At 41.8% G+C, this 24,240-nt stretch overlaps 1 protein-coding gene across 1 annotated transcript in view; it reads left to right on the forward strand.

The window, feature by feature from the left end:
* The window catches only part of DNTT (DNA nucleotidylexotransferase), a 170,738-nt gene that overhangs the window by 42,336 nt on the left and 104,162 nt on the right, over window positions 1-24,240 (forward strand). The window contains exons 5-8 of the mRNA XM_032232153.1: window positions 12,277-12,447; window positions 14,920-14,991; window positions 20,475-20,598; window positions 21,688-21,820. Of these exons, the coding sequence (XP_032088044.1) occupies window positions 12,277-12,447; window positions 14,920-14,991; window positions 20,475-20,598; window positions 21,688-21,820 (500 nt within the window). The remainder of the gene's footprint in view (window positions 1-12,276; window positions 12,448-14,919; window positions 14,992-20,474; window positions 20,599-21,687; window positions 21,821-24,240) is intronic.

The raw sequence follows: 24,240 nt of genomic DNA on the forward strand, positions 1-24,240 counted from the left end.
AAGGATACTACAAAATCCCCATTCCCTCCCCATTCCAGGGGAAGGATACTGCAAAATCTCCATTCCCTTCCCTCTCCAGGGGAAGGATACTGCAAAATCTCCATTCCCTCCCCACTCCAGGGGAAGGATATTGCAAAATCTCCATCCCCTCCCCACTCCAGGGGAAGAATACTGCAAAATCTCCATTCCCTCCCCACTCCAGGGGAAGGATACTACAAAATCCCCATTCCCTCCCCATTCCAGGGGAAGGATACTACAAAATCCCCATTCCCTCCCCATTCCAGGGGAAGGATACTGCAAAATCTCCATTCCCTCCCCATTCCAGGGGAAGGATACTGCAAAATCTCCATTCCCTCCCCACTCCAGGGGAAGGATACTGAAAAATCTCCATTCCCTTCCCTCTCCAGGGGAAGGATACTGCAAAATCTCCATTCCCTCCCCACTCCAGGGGAAGGATACTGCAAAATCTCCATTCCCACCCCACTCCAGGGGAAGAATACTGCAAAATCTCCATTCCCTCCCCACTCCAGGGGAAGGATACTACAAAATCCCCATTCCCTCCCCATTCCAGGGGAAGGATACTGCAAAATCTCCATTCCCTCCCCACTCCAGGGGAAGGATACTGAAAAATCTCCATTCCCTCCCCACTCCAGGGGAAGGATACTGAAAAATCTCCATTCCCTTCCCTCTCCAGGGGAAGGATACTGCAAAATCTCCATTCCCTCCCCACTCCAGGGGAAGGATACTACAAAATCCCCATTCCCTCCCCATTCCAGGGGAAGGATACTGAAAAATCTCCATTCCCTCCCCACTCCAGGGGAAGGATACTGAAAAATCTCCATTCCCTCCCCACTCCAGGGGAAGAATACTGCAAAATCTCCATTCCCTCCCCACTCCAGGGGAAGGATACTACAAAATCCCCATTCCCTCCCCATTCCAGGGGAAGGATACTACAAAATCCCCATTCCCTCCCCACTCCAGGGGAAGGATACTGCAAAATCTCCATTCCCTCCCCACTCCAGGGGAAGGATACTGAAAAATCTCCATTCCCTCCCCACTCCAGGGGAAGAATACTGCAAAAACTCCATTCCCTCCCCACTCCAGGGGAAGGATACTACAAAATCCCCATTCCCTCCCCATTCCAGGGGAAGGATACTACAAAATCCCCATTCCCTCCCCATTCCAGGGGAAGGATACTGCAAAATCTCCATTCCCTCCCCACTCCAGGGGAAGGATACTGAAAAATCTCCATTCCCTCCCCACTCCAGGGGAAGGATACTGAAAAATCTCCATTCCCTTCCCTCTCCAGGGGAAGGATACTGCAAAATCTCCATTCCCTCCCCACTCCAGGGGAAGGATATTGCAAAATCTCCATCCCCTCCCCACTCCAGGGGAAGGATATTACAAAATCCCCATTCCCTCCCCATTCCAGGGGAAGGATACTGCAAAATCTCCATTCCCTCCCTACTCCAGGGGAAGGATACTACAAAATCCCCTTTCCCTCCCCATTCCAGGGGAAGGACACTGCAAAATCTCCATTCCCTCCCCACTCCAGGGGAAGGATACTGCAAAATCTCCATTCCCTCCCTACTCCAGGGGAAGGAGATTTTGCAGTATCTCTAAGCGGTTTACAGAGTCAGCCTCTTGCCCCCAACAACAATCCGGGTCCTCATTTTACCCACCTCGGAAGGATGGAAGGCTGAGTCAACCTTGAGCTGGTGAGATTTGAACCGCCGAACTGCAGAATTGCAGTCAGCTGAAGTAGCCTGCAGTGCTGCATTTAACCACTGCCCCACCTCGGCTCTATTAGTATGTATATATGTATGTATGTGTATGTGTATATGCGTATGTATGTATACACACACACATACACTGGGATATGCTGTTTTTGTGATTAATAATAAGGCAGAAATTTCACATAAAGAAAGAAATGACATCTAGAAAACATTTTAAAATAATTGCCTAGAATTGTCATTCATACAGAAGGCAAATTCTTATCCGTTGTTCTCTACTTATATTATCTGAATTGTTTGTTCATAATGGATTCAAGAGTTTACACTATGAAATCGTTTGCTGATGTTTATTTCTTTTAAAATATATCACTGTTTAAGCGAAGTCTTGATGGCCGAGTATTGCTTTGAAACATCCTCCTTTTTTCCTGACATCACTTTGCCAGTGAGAGCAAGAAACTTTAAGGACAAAAGTTTAAAATACTAACAAGGGTGCATGGATTTTGGATCCATCCCAATGAAGAGCTGGCTAAAACTAATGTGCGCATTAGGCCTGTAGCCACAGTCTCACACACCAGCCGTACCAACTCTGCTTCTCCCTCTTATAAATGTGTCATGTTCAGGATACAGGTAAGCCCAGTGCCTGCCTGCCCAGGTGTGAGCTTGTGCAGGGCCTGTTGTGTTTCTCAGCATGCCACATGCCTGAGAATTTCTCAGATTAGGACTCCTCTGCCAACTGAGAATCGGTGTTATTTGTGTCTGCAGCAATACCAGCTCTTCTTACTCAGGCAAAGAGGATGTGGTATTGCTGCAGACACAGAGCCGAGGTGGCGCAGTGGTTAGGGTGCAGTACTGCAGGCCACTTCAGCTGACTGCTATCTGCAGTTCAGCGGTTCAAATCTCACCGGCTCAGGGTTGACTCAGCCTTCCATCCTTCCGAGGTGGGTGAAATGAGGACCCAGACTCTGGGGGCGATATGCTGACTCTGTAAACCGCTTAGAGAGGGCTGAAAGCCCTATGAAGCGGTATATAAGTCTAACTGCTATTGCTACTGCTATTGTTATGTGTCTACTGGTCAAAATGGCAGCTAAAACATCCGTGCATCTGAGCAGGAATGGAAGCTACAGATCTGCTAAACGTGTTTGATGATCTTATTCTGTCCTACTAAAAGATGGGGATTCCCTGGGAAGATATTTGAGGAGGTTGGAAACAAGGAGCTGAGGTGGCGCAGTGTTTAGGGTGCAGTACTGCAGGCCACTTCAGCTGATTGCTATTTGCAGTTCGGCGGTTCAAATCTCACCAGCTCAAGGTTGACTCAGCCTTCCATCCTTCCGAGGTGGGTGAAATGAGGACCCGGATTGTTGGGGGCAACATGCTGACTCTGTAAACCGTGTAGGGAGGGCTGAAAGCCCTATGAAGCGGTATATAAGTCTAACTGCCATTCCTATTGCTATTGCTAAGGATGCCTCACCCCCAGATTGGTTTGCAGGTAGTCCTTGATATACAACCTAATGGAGCTTGCCTAGTATGGTTGTATGTCGTAATGATCATAAAATGTGATTGACCCTAATTTTATGACCTCTTTGCAGCAGTCGTTAAGCGAACAGCATGGTTGTTAAGCAAACAATGGTTTATTATGGATGCGATTTTGCTGAAAACAAGTGCTTTGTTTTTCAGCAAAATTGTCATAAAACGTGGTCAGATGACCACGGGCCACTGCAAGCACAGCAATTGTGGCCTTCTTGCTGGGCGTCCAAAGTTTAATCATGCGACCATGGAGGGAGCTCAACCCTCCGAACTTTGAGAATTGTCAGTCAGAAAATTGATTTTTGTCAAATAGCGGCATAATCATGATTTTTGTGGTCAAGTCGCATAATAAATCGTTTATCTGCAGATCGCTGAATATTTTTTCTTCACTTTCATGATGCAATTTTAATAATATCCCTGACTTATTTGATGGTGGCAAGCTATTCTTCTTGCCTTAATGCACCAAAAACTTCCTTGCCTATCCATCTCCCCCCACTGAAGGTGCAATTCAGGTTTGCAGGGTGATTTTTTATGAGGTAAGATAAAAAATTGTATTCTTTCTCCCACACCCGCATTCCCCACGAGGAGTTGGTTTGGATGGCGATATTAATTGTAAGCTGCCATGAACTCAGAAAGGCATTTTTCTTGTAGACAAATACAATTTAATTTTGAGAGGAGGAACTAGTTAAGTCTGGAATAAAAGGTTGGTGCCATCCCGAAGTTCATTACAAATGCCTTGTCCTCCAGGCCATTACTCATGATAATAAGGAAGTGTATATTTGAATATTGTGAGTACCTGATGTCTCACTGTATCTGGGAAGAGCAATTCTTTTTCTTTTCCATTTGTATTTTTTAAAAGAGAAACGGCTTCGTCATTCGATAAACAAATATCGATAAACAAAAATTATTATTAATACAGCTTTAAATCAGAAAGCAAGACTTTAAATACAATACAGCTTTAAATCAGAAAGCACTTCTCTTTTTTTAAAAAGTTACATTTGGCTTCTCACAGGTGGCAGAATATTGAAAGGTATATATCTTCTAAGCAATATTCTTTGTAGTGCGGAAAAGTCTTTAGGGAAAAGAAATTCACCATTTGGCGTGTCAAAACAGTAAGCAAAAACACAGTTCTGGGAACATGATTGTTTCTAGGAATTTGATTGTTCTGAACAAGCAAAGTATTGTTTAGAGCACAACCCACCAACGAAGTTACTTAAATAAGAAATGAATGATAAAAGGTAAAATTCTGTAATAGTCGCAAGCGCGAAAAACATTCATAAGCCATTTTTTCCCCAGTGCCGTCGTAACTTCGAACCATCACTAATTGAATGGTTCTAAGTCAAGGACTTACCTGTATCCTCCATTGGTTTGACTACCTGCAAACCAATCTGGGGATGAGGCATCCTTTTGGTGTATCTTATCTTCTCCCTCCCCCTCTTGATGCTCTGAAAAGGAATTACGGGAAAGTGTATTTAAATTTGTATGCGTTTAAGAAAATGTTTGGTTGCACACGGACGATAAATTGGTACAGCAAAGATACACAAATGCATACATGAGAAATAGTTCATCTATTTTCTGCTGTCCTAGTGGAGTCCACTTTATTACGAGGGTTTGGGAAAACTTTCAGACAAAGCTGTAGTCGCGATTATATTATTAATGAATATCTTTAGGTGACTATTTTTATTCAACTTAATAAAGAAATATTGTCTTCCTTCTTTGTAGATTTGGTGACAACTTCATTAGTGGAGCATGGGATTAAAAATAATAATAATCTAAATTACAAGGTGATTGATGGGCAGCCATTTGACTTGTACTGGTATATAAGTGAAGTATTGGATTACGATTAGAACAGCCCAGAGTCAAATCTATCCTCAGCCATAGAAACAGATTGGGTGGCTGGATTTTTAGCAGGGGTTCTCTGCGTGGTTGCTCGGTGGGCATGGCCATGTTGGGCATGGCCTAGTCGGCCTCATGACCATGGCAGGGGGGGGCTTTTTGGCCTCCCCGGACTCTGGAGGCTTTCCTTAAGCCACCAGGAGGGTGAAAATGGCCTCCCCAGGCTCTGGAGGGCCTCTGGAGGCGGTAGGCCCGTTTTCCGCCATCCCCGAGCCTCCGTGTGTGGCCTGCACTTACCAAAAGGGGCCACGTGGGGATTCCTGGGAGAGGAAGGGTGGGGTGGGCAGGGCCAGCCAGGAGTGGGATTTGGGGGTTCTCCAAACGGCAAAGAATCTTAGCTAGAGGTTCTCTTGAACCCCTGCGAACCCCCAGCAGTCCACCCTGGTGGCAGTGAAATATCTGTTTTATTATTTAATGTACAACAGCAGTCAAGCACATAACTCTTTATATTACATAGTCCTAAAATGTCCTAAAAAGCGTAACCTGACAATTGCGTGATAGACATATGCGCGCCGACAAAATAGCGCCGATTAAAACGTGACGTCAAAATCGCGCCGACAAAAGCACGATGATAAGCAAAAATCAAAAAAATTACTGTTAGGGTTAGGGTTAGGGTTAGGGTTAGGGTTACTCACTGGCGCGATTTTGTCAGCACACATTTGTCGGCGCGCTATTGTCAAAAATCAATTAGCAATTTTGACCGCGCTCATTTGTCCATCGCGGTTTTGTCGGCGCGCATATGTCTATCGCGCATTTGTCGGTGAACCCTAAAAAGAAGACCTTCACTTTATTAAACGTGTGTTGAATCTGAAGTGCTGTGTTTATTTCTTTGTTGTGTGTGTGTGTGTGTGTGTATTTGTGTGCTTGTGTGCGCGCGTGCAGTCAGTTCAAATTATACCCAGTTGAACAAAGATAGAAATAATGACATTTTTTTAAAAAAAATTGTGAGTAAATAAATCAAAACATGCCAAAATGTGTCTTATAGAAAAAAAGGCAACTGCATAATTTATTTCTGCATTCATCAACAATGTTTTGTTGAAGGAGGAATATATATTCAGTGTTGACTTAATTTTTATTTAAAACGTCTTAATGAGTTCCTAGTAGTGGGAGAAAACATTGAGTAATGAAATCACTGTTTGAAATGGAAGACTCGCTGACATCTTTCAATTGATTGCCAACAGTATTTGATTAGACATATTTAGCATTTTAGCTTCCCCCTCAATTTAAAACTATAATGCTCCCCCCTTCCCCAATTATTTTGTTTTATTTAATTTATCTTGAGAGGTTATGCAGATAGGGGGAATGGGGTGATTTTTCTTGCCTTTCTCTGTGTGTCTTTAATTCCATAAGGAAGCTATTGATGTTTCTTTTAAAGTCCCTCTGGCTTTCTGGTCTCCTTTGGTATGCTGGTAATGTACTAAGTAATCTTTGATACTTTTTAAATCAGTCATTTTCAAAGGTTCTAGAGAATCATGCTTGATGCCTGGTTTGGCCAGATAAATTGCATTTCAGCTAATACCTACCTGCAGAGATCAGTTTCTTGCATGCTTTTTAAGTTGACTTGATCTAATATGCTGGCCTATAATGCCTTAGAAAGTTAGCACATTGAAAGAAGTCGGAACCTTCTGCAGTTCCAGCTTTTCACAAAGCAGCGGCAATGAATGAGTGTGTACTGTTTATTTATACAAAAACACATATCCACCATATTTTTCATAGAAGAGAATATTAGGGTTAAACTGTGGGAACTTCAGTGAAATTCGCATTCACTCTGGCTAACGTCACTTAATGGGGGGGGGGAGAAGAAGGGGAAAGAAAAATGAGTGGGGGAAGGAGAAAAGAAAAAAAATATGTTGACTTCTGACTCCCTCTATTGCCATAAAATAAAGCATTAACATCGAACTACAACTTTTTTACTTTTCCATAATAATATAAACTAGCCATTTCTATAGAAACAAATCAATCGGATCAGTGGTGGGATTCAAATTTTTGTACTAGCGGTTCTGTGGGTGTGGCTTGGTGGGCGTGGCTTGGTGGGCCTTGCAGGGGAAGGTTACTGCAAAATCCCCATTCCCTCCCGATCAGCTGGAGGTGAGGAGGCAGAGAATAGATGGGGGGGCGGGGCCAGCCAGAGGTGGTATTTACTGCTTCTCCGAACCACTCAAAATTTCAGCTGCTGGTTCTCCAGAACTGATCAGAACCTGCTGAATACCGCCTCTGAATCGAATCAATAAAACCTAAAATCAAAGTCTCATTTTTTCCCCCCACCTCAAGCACAAAGTCCAGAAGTGGTGTCCATGTAGCAAACAGAAGTACTTATATTCTTTTCTTTGATCAAAACGGTCAATTTAGCCATGTCTGCCAACTCCATCAGCTTCTATAGCCATCCGTCCATGGTGGGAATTGAAATATCCTTCCATTTTTGGGCATTTAGTAGAAGACTTGCTATCATATCCATATTTCAACGTCTCTCCAATTACACCATCTATGCTGGCATCCCTGTCATTTTTCAACAGGTTCATGGTGTTTTTTATTTTCTTTCTATCATTCCCCCCCTCTTTACTTCTCCTAACTCTTAACTTTTATTACATTGATTTTAATTCTGCTGTTTAATATATCACTACCTTCTTCTAAGTATAAATCTCCAGAACAGTTCTTCCAGGATGCTGGGATTTTCGTGTTTACCCCTCCTTGGCCCCATTACACATTCACTGACCCAAACCCCATACATTCCCATAAAAATTGACCTGCATTGTTTTTACCTTTATTCTTAACCTGTTTCTTGCAGCTGCTTGCAAGAATATTTTGCTTTCTGTGCACAGCCAGCCAGCCGACCAGCAACCAATCCACCAACTGCGTTCATTGACCAATAATGTCAATTTAAAGAATATGGCATCAAAACAGAAACTATGAAATATAAGAGAAACTAAGATTAAGCCCCCCAGCAGATGCATTAGCAGAAAAAACAAGCTAAGTGCAATGCTAGAGACAATTAAAATATTAAAATAGGAATAAATTGAAATAAAATATCAGTGATAAAATACCGATAAAATTAAGCTCCCTTAAATGCTCAAAACTGAATTAAAGGTCTAATAAAATATTAATACTTTCAGAAAAAATAATAATGAACCAATTACCTCCCAGCAAATTTTAAGAAAAAACAATTGAACTTTCATAGGATCAAAAAAGATTTGCGTGGTTAATAAAATAAAGAAATAAGCTAGAATAAGTCTATTGAAAAAGTTGACCTCATCTACTCCACATACACATTATACAATAGTTCTTTTTTTGGGGGGGGGAAGAAATTGTTCACTTATAACCATTTTTTAAATCATCAGCCACTTTTATTTTATCATTCCATGAAACATCTTTTAAATATTTCTTAGCATAATTCCATATGCTTTTTTGGACGCATAATTCTTTTCATTCTCCGTCAAACAATTTCCGCATCTTTTTTCCTTATGTCTACTTTTTTTCATTCTGCTGGAAGAAGAGGAGGGAGGCAGAGAGAAAAAGAGAAGGAGAGAGGGTAGGAAGGAGAAGACAGAGGGTAGGAGTAGGGGAGAAGTAAGGGAAGGAAGAAGGGGAAGGAGAGGAGGAAGGATGGAAGTAGAGAAGGAAGGGAGGGAGAAAAGAAAGAGAAAATAAGGTGAGTTGTGGAGGAGAGGTAGGGGAAGAAGAAAGAAGTAAGGAGAGGCGGGTGGGAGGGAGAGAAAGAGAAGGAGGGGAGGGAGGAAGAGAGAGAAAGAGAAGGAGAGAGGGTAGGAAGGAGAATACAGAGGGTAGGAGTAGGGGAGAAGTAAGGGAAGGAAGAAGGGGAAGGAGAGGAGGAAGGAAGGAAGGAAGTAGAGAAGGAAAGGAGGGAGAAAAGAAAAGAAAGAGAAAATAAGGTGAGTTGTGGAGGAGAGGTAGGGGAAGAAGAAAGAAGTAAGGAGAGGTGGGTAGGAGGGAAAGAGAAGGAGAGGAGGGAGGAAGAGAGAGAAAGAAGGAGAGAGGATAGGAAAGAGAAGACAGAGGGTAGGAGTAGGGGAGGAGTAAGGGAAGGAAGAAGGGGATGGAGAGGAGGAAGGAAGGAAGTAGAGAAGGAAGGGAGGGAGAAAATAAAAGAAAGAAAATAAGGTGGTGTCATAGCAGGTGCGAAGGATGGTAAACAAAGCATTCCAAACTATACCTTATAACCTTTTAAATGGAATAATAATAATATAAGAATGGCAAAGAAAAAGAATAACTATGTGAATGTATATCTATAACTGTATGTAAGAGAATAAATGACAGTAAAAATATAAAGCACAATATAGGTAAATAATATTTGGTCATAAGTAGCTAAGTACAAATAAATCAAGAATTGTACATGGATAACGAATAAGGAGATTATGAACGCAAGATAGAAATGTATAGAAGGGAAAACACTAACTGCAACGAAACCGATTCAGAATTGCTGAATGATATACCGTATATACTCGAGTATAGGCCGACCCGAATATAAGCCGAGGCGCCTAATTTTACCACAAAAAACTGGAAAAGTTATTGACTCGAGTATAAGCCTAGGGTGGGAAATGCAGCAGCTACCGGTAAATTTCAAAAATAAAAATAGATACCAATAATGTTTTTGAATATTTATTTCAAAGAAAAACAGTAAACTAGCGGTGTATTCAATGAAATACTTCACTCACCTCATGATGCTGATGTCCCGCTGTGATGATGATGTCCCGTGCAGCCGCGGGAGCGATGTCCCGCCTCCTATGACACACGGCACAGTGATTCCTATCATTGGATCACTGTACCAGAGGAGGTGGGACATCGCTATGTGGCTGCTTGCCATAACAAGGAGGAGGTGGGACATCGTTGCAGAGCGGCAGGAGGGGGAGGAAGGGGAATCGTAAGACAGCCCTGCATTACATTAGAACGTGAGGAGGGGGGATGGTGCGGTGCGCGCTGCACGGCAAACTGACACAGAGGGAGGGGAAACTCACAGGGGCGCCGGGCCATTCACGAGTGTCACCCAGCGGCATGGCTCCGCCCCTTTTTCTCCTCCATTTCGGGCAAATTTTTCACTGACTCGAGTATAAGCCGAGGCGGCTTTTTTCAGCCCAAAAAGTGGGCTGAAAAACTAGGCTTATACTCGAGTATATACAGTACGTTGGAACTTATTGTTCCTATGTTGTTTTTAAGTCATGTGTTTGTTTCTGTTGATGTGCTTATGTGTTTAAAATAAAAATTTATTAAAAAAAAAATAGCCTACAACCTTAATACTAGCTGGTTATTCATTTCATTTACAAGACATGCCAAAAGAAAAGCTTTATACAAAAGGGAAACTTAACCTCCATTGTCCTCCAGTAGAACAAAATAATGCGTACTTTACTCTAGTATTTTAAGCAACAAATATTTTTTGACATTTTGTGAGTATTTCCTGCATCTGAGTGACCCAAACTGGCTTCTCAATAGAGAAGAAAAGCCGAGGTGGCGCAGTGGTTAGGGTGCAGCACTGCAGGCCACTTCAGCTGACTGTTATCTGCAGTTCGGCGGTTCGAATCTCACTAGACTCAGGGTTGACTCAGTCTTTCATCCTTCCGGGGTGGGTGAAATGAGGACCCAGACTATTGGGGCGATATGCTGACTCTGTAAACCACTTAGAGAGGGCTGAAAGCCCTATGAAGCGGTATATAAGTCTAACTGCCATTGCTATTGCTAAGAAGGCAGGAAAGAAATGTTAGTTTTAGCAACTACCTCTCTTCTAAGTTTAATTTGCCAAGATACCAAGTTTATTGGACTGATACAGCACACCATGTTGTCAATGTGAACCATGGCTGTTAAGTTTCTTCTTGTGCAGAGAAACTATTTTGAGTGTTCTTGCTTTAACTGTGAAAAACAAACAATTCTGATACTGTGAAGTTTCTATGATTCTGTCAGTGTTGTTTTTTAGCTCTTATTTTAGTCATTCTTAATTATGTTCAGCCCTGCTTTTAATGACTTTGATATTCATATACCCAGTATATATTTATACATGCCTTTCCTAGTACACACATTTTATTCCAAGCAATGTTTTAGTAACAATATATGCATATACACACACACACGTGTGTGTGTTTATGTATGTGTATGTTAGAGCATGTACTATGTTGTAAGTTTCTAAAACCTGAAGATTTCAGCATCTACGGGGATTTCAGAATTTTTTTTATATGATCAAGTTTCAATTTGCAGTAGTTGTCTAAAGTAATAATAACCTTACTTCTTACAGTGCGGCTTTTTGCATTTGACTGATGGTGATTTTGTCAATTTTTAACTGTTTTAAATGTAATTCCAGTGCTTTTGGAATAGCACCCAGTGTGCCAATTACCACTGGAATTACCACTGCTGGTTTGTGCCATAGTCGTTGAATTTCAATTTTTAAGTCCTGGTATTTTGCTATTTTTTCATGTTCCTTCTCGGCGACCCTGCTATCACCTGGTATTGCGATGTCTATGATTGTGACCTTGTTTTTCTCAACCAGTGTGATGTCTGGTGTATTATGCGCCAGTATTTTGTCTGTTTGTATGCGAAAATCCCACAAGATCTTGACCATCTCATTTTCTGTGACTTTTTCAGGCTGATGTTCTCACCAGTTTGTTGCTGTTTTAATATTATATTTTTTGCACAAATTCCAATGGATCATTTGTGCTACTGAATTGTGCCGCAATTTATAACCAGTCTGCGCAATTTTTTTTTACAGCAGCTGAGTATGTGATCAAAAGTTTCATCAGCTTCTTTGCAAAGTCTGCATTTGGCATCATCAGAGGATTTTTCGATTTTGGCCTTAATGGCATTTGTGCGGATAGCTTGTTCTTGTGCAGCCAGGATTAGTGACTCTGTTTCTTTCTTTAATGTACCTGCTGTTAACCATAACCAAGTTTGTTCACTGTCCACTTTATCTTTTATTTTCCCCAGAAATTGGCCATGCAAATGCTTTGTTCTGCCAACTCTTGGGGTTAAAGATAGCCATGAGCAAAATATTTAGTGGGTTAGCAATTGTATTTCACATTTATCACAATATAAAGACATACGTTCATCCACTTACAAGTTTGAAACTTTCTGCCTGCTCTAAATTGTTACTAACTTTCGCCCTGTTTCCTCTGTTTCCTGCTTCAAGGATGCCTTTGAAATCCTGGCTGAACACTGTGAATTCAATGAAAATAAAGAATTGTGCCTTACATTTGGAAGAGCAGCTTCCGTGCTGAAGTATCTTCCATTCCCTGTAGTCCGAGTGAGTAACATTGAAGGGCTTCCCTGGATGGGAGAACGAGTCAAAGAAGTAATTGAGGTATGTTATGTGAGATGTCACAAAAGGCTTTTTGAAAGCATTCCCACTCAGAAACACCTATCCAGGATCCCCTTGCGCCCATCTTGGTCTTTCTCCTCTCAATACAGATCATCCTTGATTTATAATAATTCATTAGCCGAGGTGGCGCAGTGGTTAGGGTGCAGTACTGCAGGCCACTTCAGCTGACTACTATCTGCAGTTCAGCAGTTCTAATCTCACCGGCTCAAGGTTGACTCAGCCTTCCATCCTTCCGAGGTGGGTGAAATGAGGACCCGGATTGTTGTTGGGGGCGATATGCTGACTCTGTAAACCGCTTAGAGAGGGCTGAAAGCCCTATGAAGCGGTATATAAGTCTAACTGCTATTGCTACTGCTATTAGCGGCTGTTCAGAGTTACAATGGCACTGGAAAAAAGAAAAGACTTATGTCTGGTTTTTGCACTACGATCACATGGTGCAAATTAGGGTGCTTGGCAAAAGGAATGTATTTATAATGGTTACAACATCCCAGGGTCGTGGGATTGCCATGTGTGACCTTCCCAGCCTGCTTCCGATAAGCACAGTCAATAGAGGAAGCTGGATTTGCTTAACGACCACGTGATTCAATCAACAGCTGCAGGGATTGGCTTAAAAGAAACATGGACCCAAACGGTCATAAAATCAGTTGCAACTCATTTCATAACCGAGGTGGCGCAGTGGTTAGAGTGCAGTACTGCAGGCCACTTCAGCTGACTGCAGTTCTGCAGTTCAGCGGTTCAAATCTCACCGGCTCAAGGTTGACTCAGCCTTCCATCCTTCCGAGGTGGGTAAAATGAGGACCCAGATTGTTGTTGGGGGCAATATATGCTGACTCTGTAAACCGCTTAGAGAGGGCTGAAAGCCCTATGAAGCGGTGTATAAGTCTAACTGCTATTGCTATTGCTATTGCTATAACCATTTTGCTTACCAACCTTAAATCTGGTCCCAATTGAGGACATAGCCAAGGGCTATCTGTATTCATCTTGTATAAAACGGTGTGGCGGGAACAATAAAATATACCACATGCAAATATAAAGATGCAGATTAACAGAGTTGGAAGGGACCTTGTAGGTCATCTAGCCCAACCCACCACCCAAGCAGGAGACCCTACACCATTTCTTTTTTCTTCCTGTTAAAAGTTTTATTTTTTTCCTTTCCATATGCATTCACAAATATACATTCTTGCAAATACTATTAACATTTATCTATTGACATCTAGCATTGATCACAATCAGCTTAAAAATTGTAAATTTAATGAATTTATATGCCGCCCTATCCCGAAGGAATATAATAAATATAATAAATATCATAAACACAAGTGGGTTTGCTTTCTTGTCACCAAGCATCTCCATCTTATTTTGCAACAACCTTACTCCTTCTTTCTTCCCGACCTCCCTTCTCTACCTTCTTCTTTCCTCCTCTCCTTCTTCTTTTCTCCTTCTTCTTCCTCTCCTTCTCCCCCACTCCTCCTCTCTTCTTCTCCTTCTTGCCCTCTCTCCTACTCTCATTTCCCCTCCCTTTCTTCCTCTCCTTTCCTCTTTTTTCTTTCGGCCCTTCACCATTTCTGACAGATGGCAGCCCAGTCTCTTCTTGAAAGCTTCCAGTGATGAAGTTCCCATAACCTCTAAAGGCAACTTCTGTTCCATGCGTTGATTGTTCTCACTGTCAGAAAATTCCTCATTTCTAGGTTGAATCTCTCCTTGTTCAGTTTTCATCCATTATTCCTTGTCCTGGCCTTCAAGTGCCTTGGAAAATAGCTTGACCCCTTCCTCTCTGCGGCAGCCCATCAAATATTGGAACATTGCTATCCTGTCTCCCCTGGGATATAATGCTGGGATTCTGATCTAGACCTGATCCCTGAGATAAGAAAGAAAATATTTAGCATGTTACACCTCAAACATTGCGTGTAGTTTAGCTCTCTCTGGGTACAAGGGAGTCTCAAGGCAATAACATCCCTTCTACCACTTAGCAAGAAACATTAGAAATCCCTCCCATTCTCTTTTCGAAACAAGATCATTCCATTGTGTTAATTTTTGTTGAGAGTCTCTAGGAATCACTTTTATACCGAAGCATTAAAATTAAAGATAATTTGCTAAAACAGCCCCTTCCCCTGATCACTTTTAGCAACAGACGTATTTCCCTCTTTGCAATGTGGATGGATGTAAAGGAAGAGGAGGGGGACACTATAATTAAATGCTGCCTTAGAATCGCTGTTCAGATTCTCCTTTCGGTTTATTGTGCAACAGTAGAAAGCTCAGCAGCCTTTAAAAAAAATGCCTCGCATGCTTATCTTGCAACAAAACCAACAACACTTAAGTATGTGTAAAGGGTTCAGCCTGAATTTTAAAACAGGATTGCTAAAGCACTGAGAGGCTATTAGAAGTAATTAGATTGCAACATAAATACCACAGAAATGTGTATAAACCTGCACAAATATCTCTCTCCTATGCATTCAGGATATATTAGAAGAAGGGGAGAGTTCTAAAGTGAACGCGGTGCTAAACGATGAAAGCTACAGATCAATTAAAGTAAGTCGGATTCTACTTTTCGTTTTGACAGTCGCCAAGGGGTGTGTATATACATTTTCTCTGCGTTTCTTCCTCTGAGTCTCCAGACAGGATTGCAAGGAAGAAGGAAATCTAACCCTGGTTTGGTTGAGAAGCAGAGGTGGGTTCCTACCAGTTCGCACCTCTTCGGTAGAACCGGTTCGTCAAATCTACCGAACTGGTTTGAAGAGGTTCCACCAGAAAGCAGGCCACACCTACAGAAGAGGTTCCAAATTTTTTTTGAAACCCACCACTGACACATACACACAGATAGACTCACACAGAGAGAGAAAGAGAAAGAGAAAGAAAGGAAGAAAGAAAGGAAGAAAAAAGAAAGAAAAAGTGAGAGATGAAAGAAAAAAAGGAAAAAGGGACAGAGAGACAAAAGGAAGGAAAGATAGATAGATAGATAGATAGATAGATAGAGAGAGAGAGAGAGAGAGAGAGAGAGAGAGAGAGAGAGAGAGAGAACACATGGCTGGCAAGCCACTCCCATCAGGTCACATGGCTGGCAAGCCACTCCCACAAAGGAGGCCACACCCACAGAGTAGGTTCGAAAAATTTTTGAAATCCACCACTGTTGAGAAGGAAATGCAGTGGCGAAGGAAGTGAAACGTCTTCAAAGAAAAACCAGAAAGTCTAGTTGAAAGTCTTGAAAAAAGCACCTTTGGGACATGTCATCCCAGCACATTATTCAATACAGTGTACAGGTAAGTCCTCAACTTATGACCAGAACAGAGCCCAAAATTTCTGCCGCTAAGTGAGACATTTATTCAATGAGTTTTACCGCATTTTACGACCTTTCTTGCCACAGTTGTTCAGCAAATCACTCAGTTGTTAAGATGGTTGTTACATGGATCTGGATTCCACATTGCCTATCAGAAGGTTGCAAAAGGGGATCACTTGATCTCGGGACCCTGCATTGGTCATAAATATGGGTCAGTTGCTGAGGTCTGAGTTTTAATTACGTGGACATGAGGATGCTGCAATGGTTGTTAAGTGTGGAAAATGGTCATAAGTCACTTTTTTCAGTGGCATTGTAACTTCAAATGGCCACTAAGGAAATTGTTGTAAGTCAAGGATCGCCTGTAATGAATACGGGACATCTGAAAATTCTGCTGGACATCCTTTGGAAATGTAATTAGTGAATGGCAAATGACTTTGATACTTTACTTTTCCAATGTTAGGTATATGAAAAGTATGTGTGGTGCCAGTGAATGGAAATCTAGCATTCAAATTTAACCCTCTCACCCCTATGTGGGATATACTGAGTGATTTTTAGATGCCTCATTATTCTGGTGCAGCTTCCTTTTGGATCTTTGGCCTGCCACACTTTCTATTATTCTACTATGCCTTTTTCTATTGTGGGAAAATGGGAGGGGGGATTCTACAGAATTCAATTTCAATTTCAATTTTAATAGATTTGTATGCCGCCCAATCCCGGGGGACTCCGGGTTCCTTACATAAAAACAGTTTTAAAAAGAAGATATTAAAAATTTAACATATAAGACAGAACAAATTAAAACAGGACACAACATGCACTCGATCTTAGTGGGGCTGAAGGTCAATCAAGATCAACAGCCCCAGGCCTGCCGGAACAGTCAGGTCTTAACAGACTTTCGGAAGGCCGAGAGAGTGGGGAGGGTCCGGATTTCAGGGGGTAGATCATTCCAGAGGGCCGGGGCTGCTATAGAGAAGGCTCTCCTCCGAGGAGCTGTCAAACAGCATTGTGCAGTCGATGGCACCCGGAGAAGGCCCACCCTGTGCGATCTTATTGGGCGCTGGGAGGTATGAATTACCTACTGCGTAGCCAAAACAAAAATTCTTTCTAGAAACCCAAGGTCATCCTTTGCCTTTGCACCTGACCGGAACTGGAATGGGTGGAACTGCCAGCGTGGCAGTGGGAGATTGGACCACGTGATGGAATCACGTGGGTGTGGGGGCAAGATCTTGAACTTTCAACTAGGTGGGGAAAACCGGGAAGCTTCCAGATTTCGGGTTTTCCCAGATGTGCCAACATGGCTCTCTTAATAAATTGGAACTTTGAGCAATACTTTGCCTTGGATTCTGATTTAATTTTGGATGCTATTTGGAACCCTGAGAATTTCTCCAAACAACAGGATTGTTGTTGTCTTTATAAAATGACTTTAGTGATGAGATACAAAACTTACAATAAATATTTGTCTATAGCATGGATTTGAGCACCTGGACACTGGAGAAGCTTTATCCAGATGTCAAATATAAACCTCAGAATCTGCTCTGAAAACCTACTTCTTGAAAGAGTGCATTTGCAATCCTTCTTTGTTCTAAATGAACAGCAATCCCCACATTTAATGAATAATTTTTCAACTGCCCAACATCTATTGAATGAGACAAGATACAAGCGTAGTAATTAATTAATTAACCATTTCATTTATCTGTTACTAATTGTGCTAACAGTGGCATATAAGTCATCAGGATTTACCCTTAATTTTAAATCCATTTAGTTGGCTCATTTAAGCCTGATTTCCAAGTAAATTTGTTTAGGTTGAAGTTTAATTGCACATAAAGTGATTTACTACAGGAAGATGGCCATGAAGAAATCCAACTTTACTGAGAGTGTTTTAAAAAGCAGATAATTTTTCTGAGTGATGGAAAAGTTTAATTTTGTTTCCTTTTTTTGCCACAGATAACTCATGCTTTATAAACTTTATTCTGACCATTGTGCAAGAGCTAATAACAATTCTGTGAATTGTCATGATCCCATTAACAAAATGCTAGAGAATTAATAGATAAGAATTTAAGTAATTTCTGACAAATGAGATTACAAAATATAATAGCTCTTCCTCACAAGCACCATGCTTTCCACAAAGAATAGATAATTTCACTTGCTGTATCTAAAATGACAAGCCATACATATTCCAGAATCATGCTTTTCTTTTCTTTATTGTTTTTGCAATAATAAATAATCTTCTTGGGAATACAAGATAAATTAGCAATGACCCATATTCAAAGCTTGGAGATTCAGCACAAAGGAAGATTTAAATAGGCCTTTCCAGCCAGTTCTAAAATTCAATGAATTCAATTACTTGCAATGAAACTCTGAGAAACAATCCATTTACAAGGTGGCACATACATAATAGATGCATTGATCTTCTGAGATATCAGCTTGTGTGAAGATCATTGCTTTGTTTTCTCAATAGCTTTCTAGGATCAACAAGTCTCTAGTTAAAGCACCAACAAAACTTTATGGCTGGGAGTCCCGATGGCATAGTGATTAAACACGGCCCATAGGCTGGGGTTTCATCCTGACAGAGCTCAAGATTGGCTCAGCCTTCTATCTTTCCGAGGTTGGTAAAACGAGGATCTAGATTTTTGGGGTTAGGGTTAATAGCAATAGCAGTTAGACTTATATACTGCTTCATAGGGCTTTCAGCCCTCTCTAAGCGGTTTACAGAGTCAGCATATCGCCCCCACAATCCGGGTCCTCATTTCACCCACCTCGGAAGGATGGAAGGCTGAGTCAACCTTGAGCCGGTGAGATTTGAACCGCTGAACTGCAGATAGCAGTCAGCTGAAGTGGCCTGCAGTACTGCACCCTAACCACTGCGCCACCTCGGCTCAAAGTCACCTTATGCTGACTTTGTAAACCACTCTTGAGAGTGCTGTAATGCACTGTGGGGCGGTATAGGAGTGTAAGTGCTATTGCTATCTACTTGATCTAGGAGAGAACTACGTCATAGACTAGTGATCGCTAACTTTTTTGGGCTCCCATGCCAAAAGCGGGGGGGAGCGCAGTGGGGGTCGTGCATGGGCGTGCCACACCCTTAATGCTATGTGCACGACAACTTATTATTTAGTTTTATTTATTTATTTAAAGCTTTTATATGCCACCCAATCCCAAAGGACTCCGGGCAGCTTACAAACAGAATATATAAAAAACATAACAATAATACAATTTAAAACAACAATCATCCATCATAAATTCATTCTAATCGGGGCTGGACCTCAACAGTGAGGTCAACAGCCCCAGGCCTGCCAGAACAGCCAAGTTTTTACGGCTTTCCTGAAGGCCATCAGAGTGGGTATGGTCCGGATTTCCAGGGGGAGCTGGTTCCAAAGAGTCGGAGCAGCCACCAAGAAGGCTCTCCTCCGAGTGCACATGCGCATGGGCGCGACCTGCAACCCCACACGGCTTTTGCCACGGTTTTTTTGCCCTCCCCAGACTCCAGAGGCTTTCTAGGAGCCTGGGAAGGGCGAAAACAGCTCCCACCCCCACAGGCCCTCCGGAGGGTTCAGGAGCTTCCCTGAAGCTTCCAGAGGGCGAAAAATGGACCTACGGGGAACCCGGAAGTTCGGAAATGGTGACTTCCGGTTTGTCCCCAGGGCTGTTTTTTGCCCTCAGGAGCCTTCAGGGAAGCCTCCTGAAGGCTCGGGAGGGCGAAAAACAGACCTACGAGCAAACCGGAAGTCTGTTCCTGAACTTCCGGTTTCCCCATAGGGGCGTTTTTTTTTTTGCGCTCCGGAGGTTTCCCTGAAGGCTCCGGAGGGCAAAAAAACGGCCTCAAAAGAAGGCCATAGGTTCGCCATCAAGGCCTTAGAACATGATTTTTACCAAAACGAAGAAAAAGGGAAAAGGCTTAAAAACCTCCTTTTTTGGGGTGATGTATTACAGAAAAGAGAGCGAGAAGACCGGCCCGGGGGGGGGGGCATTGTATTCAGGAGTAGGCTTCACAAATTTTAGCAAGGAGTGGAGACTCTAGAAAGAGTGGAGAGAAGAGCAAGAAAGAGGATTAGGGGACTGGAGTCTAAAACATATGAAGAACGGTTGCTGGAATTGGGTATGTCAAGTTTAATGAAAAGAAGGACCAGGGGAGACATGATAGCATCTTCCAATATCTCAGGGGTTGCCCCAAAGAAGAGGGAGTCAAACTATTCTCCAAGGCACCTGAGGGCAGAACAAGAAGAAATGGGTGGAAACTAATCAAGGAGAGAAGCAACTTAGAACCGAGGAGAAATTTCCTGACTGTTAGAACAATTAATCAGTGGAACAGAAGTTGCCTCCAGAAGTTGTGAATGGCCCAACACTGGAAGTCTTTAAGAAGATGTTGGGTAGCCATCTGTCTGAAACGGTATAGGGTTTCCTGCCTAGGCAGGGGGTTGGACTAGAAGACCTCCAAGGTCCCTTCCAACTCTGCTACTGTATTATTCTATTGTAATTATGGACATCTTAGTATCTCCATGGACATGCATTTGATATACAGATGCTCAGTGACTGGCTTGTAATTATGCCATCACAGATGGTGCGTGTGGGGGTGGGTGGGAATGGGGACTCTATGGCTGCATTTCCATAGAGTTTCATACATTAATTACAGTATGGCTGGAACTCTTACATTTGTATTGCAATTCAAGAGAAAATATGAAACTCTGCATATGGCCTAGCACTCCGCAGACTATTAAACTGAACACATTTCTACTCTACGTAGCTCTTCACTTCTGTTTTTGGAGTTGGACTGAAGACATCTGACAAATGGTACCGAATGGGACTACGAACTCTGGAAGAAGTCAAATGTAACAAGAACCTAACATTGACAAGAATGCAAAGAGCAGGTAAACATTATCTAACTGTATGTTCAGTCTTGAAAACAGCATTAAACTACTTAGTTAAACCCCTGATAGGTGTGCAAATATGCTCTGTTTGGTTAATGCAGCGTCCCCTAATGTGGGATTCCCAGATATATAGTGGTTGCAATTCCTAGGGTTCCTCATCAGAATGGCCAGAAAATCTGGGAGTTGTAATCCCAATAATCCCAGAGTATCAGAAGAACATTCAGTCGGACACATTTCATAATGTTTATTTCTTTTTCTAAACTGCCTGTCTCCCCCATTCCTACAATAAAGTTACATATTAGTTTGAGGTTTGTTCCTTGTAACTTTACGAGGCAAATAACACAAAGTAGTAAATATATTTTTGGAGAGTCACCTTTTCAGTTGTTAGTAAGATGGTTCATGTTTTATCAAAATAAACATTGTTTTGGATGTAAAATACGTACAGTATATTTTTAGAAGGGTCTCAGTTCTAAGCTCTTTGGTTGCATAACATGGATATATCTGTATGGCAGAGGTGGTATTCAGCAGGTTCTGACCAGTTCTGGAGAACCGGTAGCGGAAATTTTGCTCAAGTTGAGAAACGCTGTCCTGGACAACTTCATCATTTATTTATTTTCTTTATAAGGTGTTTAGAAGATGCGTATATCTGCCCATCTTAAGCAACACAATCTTAGGTTACTTATAAACAGCAACAAAATAATGGAAAGCAGAAAAGCCAACATGTAACCTCCTGGTACTTGCAGACATTTCCATCTGTTCACAAACAACTTTAGGAGACTGCACCCTCATACTACCCCGCATGCTGATGGGACAAGCCATATATTCAAGACTTTTCAGAAGAGTAAGAGATGGGGGTACTTTTGGATCCCAGGGAGATGTTCCAAAGGGCAAGGCCCACCAGAAGTGTTTGGGTCCCACTAAATGGTAACATTTAAGGGAAGGGATTTAGAGTTTTCCTATCCTATCAGAGTGAATAGAACAGGCTTTGGAGAGAAGCAGTGCTACAAACAACCAGCCCCTCGGCTATTAAATCAGTACTTTGAATTGTACAATGATACGAGATGTATAATATAAGAACCATTTTTTCAGGTTTCTTGTACTACGATGACCTTATTAGCTGTGTATCTAAAGCCGAAGCAGACGCAGCAACCCGGATTGTTCAAGATACAGTGTGGAGAATTTCACCCCATGCAATTGTAACATTAACTGGTGGCTTCCGAAGGTAAGTATAAAATACAGCTTTTCTGGAAATTTTTATCTGTGGAAGCAGAGGTGGGTTCCTACCAGTTCGCACCTATTCGGTAGAACCGGTTCGTCTAATCTCCCGAACGGGTTAGAAGAGGTTCCACCAGTGGACCCGGAAAGCAGGCCGCACCTACAGAACAGCTTCCAAAATTTTTTGAAACCCACCACTGACACACAGACAGACAGACAGACAGACAGACAGACAGACAGACAGAGACTGACACAGAGAGAGAAAGAGAAAGGAAGGAAGAAATAAATAAATAAAAAAGAAAAAAGAAAGAAAAAGTGAGAGAGAGATGAAAGAAAAAAGTAAAAAGGGACAGAGAGACAAAAGGAAGGGGAGAGAGAGAGAGAGAGAGAGAGAGAGAGAGAGAGAGAGAGAGAGAGAGAGAGAGAGAGAAAACACATGGCCGGCAAGCCACTCCTATCAGGTCACATGGCCGGCAAGCCACTCCCACAAAGGAGGCCACACCCACAGAGTAGGTTCAAAATTTTTTTGAAACCCACCACTGTGTGGAAGGGCTGGGTTAGTGTTTTTGCAAACCATGCCAATGCCAGGTTGAATCAGGTCAGATATTTAAAATAAAATACGTTATACAAATGTTTTGCATTGAAAAAAAATTGCTAAATAATTTCAGGACAGAGTGAGATGAATGTTGATAGGGTTTTAGAAACAACCAATTTGTAGACAAGAACTTGGAGTATTCATTGTCCCCAAAGGATGGAGAGAAAATACTTACAGATTTCCTACCTTTCTCTGTGATGGGGTTAGCCCTAATCTTGGTCCAAGGTAAGTGAACTTCAACTCCCAGAATTCTAGGACTTGAAATCTACATGTCTTAAAAGTTCCCAAGGTTGAGAAACACTATTATAGAATAATGGCGTGTGATGTTGCTTTCGATGAACTTTAATTTTAATTAACTTCAACCAGCATTGCTATAATGTTGAGGGATGTTCCAAGTTGTAGCTTAAATGACATCTGGAGTGACACAGATTTTTACCCACGCCCTTTTAACTGAAAAATTAGTGGCCTGCTATACAAATACAAACACGTACTCATCATGGTATTTCCTTTCAAAGTAAGTATGTTATACAGACTATTGGAAAGAAATAGCAATAGCACTTATACAACGCTTCATAGTGCTTTCGAGTCCTCTCTAAGTGCCTTTACAGAATCAGCATATTGCCACCAACAATTTTACTGACCTCAGAAGGATGGAAGGTGGCGTCAACCTTAAGCTGGTCGGGATTGAACTGCCGGTAGTCGGCAGAATTAGCCTTCAATGCTGCATTCTAACCGTTGCGCCACCATGGCTCTTTTGTATGAAATGTTAAGAAATTAAAAGCACAAAATAAGAAAACAAATAGTCAAAATTAGTTTACTCCAATACTTTTCATTTTGTTTTTTCCTACTTTTTTTCTACACATAGGTGTGTTACTTCATACAATGTTTTCTCACCTCATTCTTTTCAAGGTCTCATCAACTTCTTCTTCTTGTCCCATTCACTCCTTCATTCAATATATTTATTTTGCAATTCTATCTTCAACCATTCTGTCTGTATGCTAATGAAATATACTTTTTTTATTTTCCATTTTCATAACATACAATCACATGTATACTATTACATAGCCAATGTCCTATTGTATTAAGTAGTAATTACATCAGTTCCTCTTGTCATCAACGCCCAGAAAGATAAAAACCCATTATTAGCTCTTCTACTCTCCATACACCTCTTTCTTCTACCTCTCTCCTACCTCCTTTCTTCCCTCCATCATCCTTTCCTACTCTACTTCCCCTTCCTTTCTCCTTCTCCTCTCTCCCCTTACCACTCCTCATCTTCCCCCCTTACCCTCTCTCCTATCCTTCTCTTCCTATCTTTCTTCTCTCCTCTGTTTCCCACTCTTCCTCTCATTGGTGTATTTCCGCTTCTGAGCAAACTCCATTCTATGTTGATGGTATTTATGCTTCCATATCAATATACTTAACGTATCTTAGTTTTAAAGAAAAAATAAGAGAAGACAGTATACATGTGCAATCATATTACATTAAAATCTAACACCCCTCGTCAAGCCTAATATTCATCCCTCCCTCCCACCCTGCCCCCCCCCCCCCAGCCTTCCCTCCCCTGACTTCCCAGAACCCATACACGGTATAAATCTTTAACAAAAACAGTCTAAAATATATTGGAAAAAAGAATAGAAAATTGATAACAACTTTACATTGAACTTAGCTCCTCCTTGCTAGGCTAACTTTAAACAATTTATATCACTCCTGTCTGTATGCTAACGCTACTCCCGTAACGCTGTCCCCCATATACTTCTGTTGTAGCGTCACACATTTTTGTATTCAATCCACATCTATTCAGAAACCACTCATTCTTGGCCCCTATCTCTGTT

This window comes from Thamnophis elegans, chromosome 15 (genome assembly GCF_009769535.1).
Source record: "Thamnophis elegans isolate rThaEle1 chromosome 15, rThaEle1.pri, whole genome shotgun sequence".
NCBI classification, from domain to species: Eukaryota; Metazoa; Chordata; class Lepidosauria; order Squamata; family Colubridae; genus Thamnophis; species Thamnophis elegans.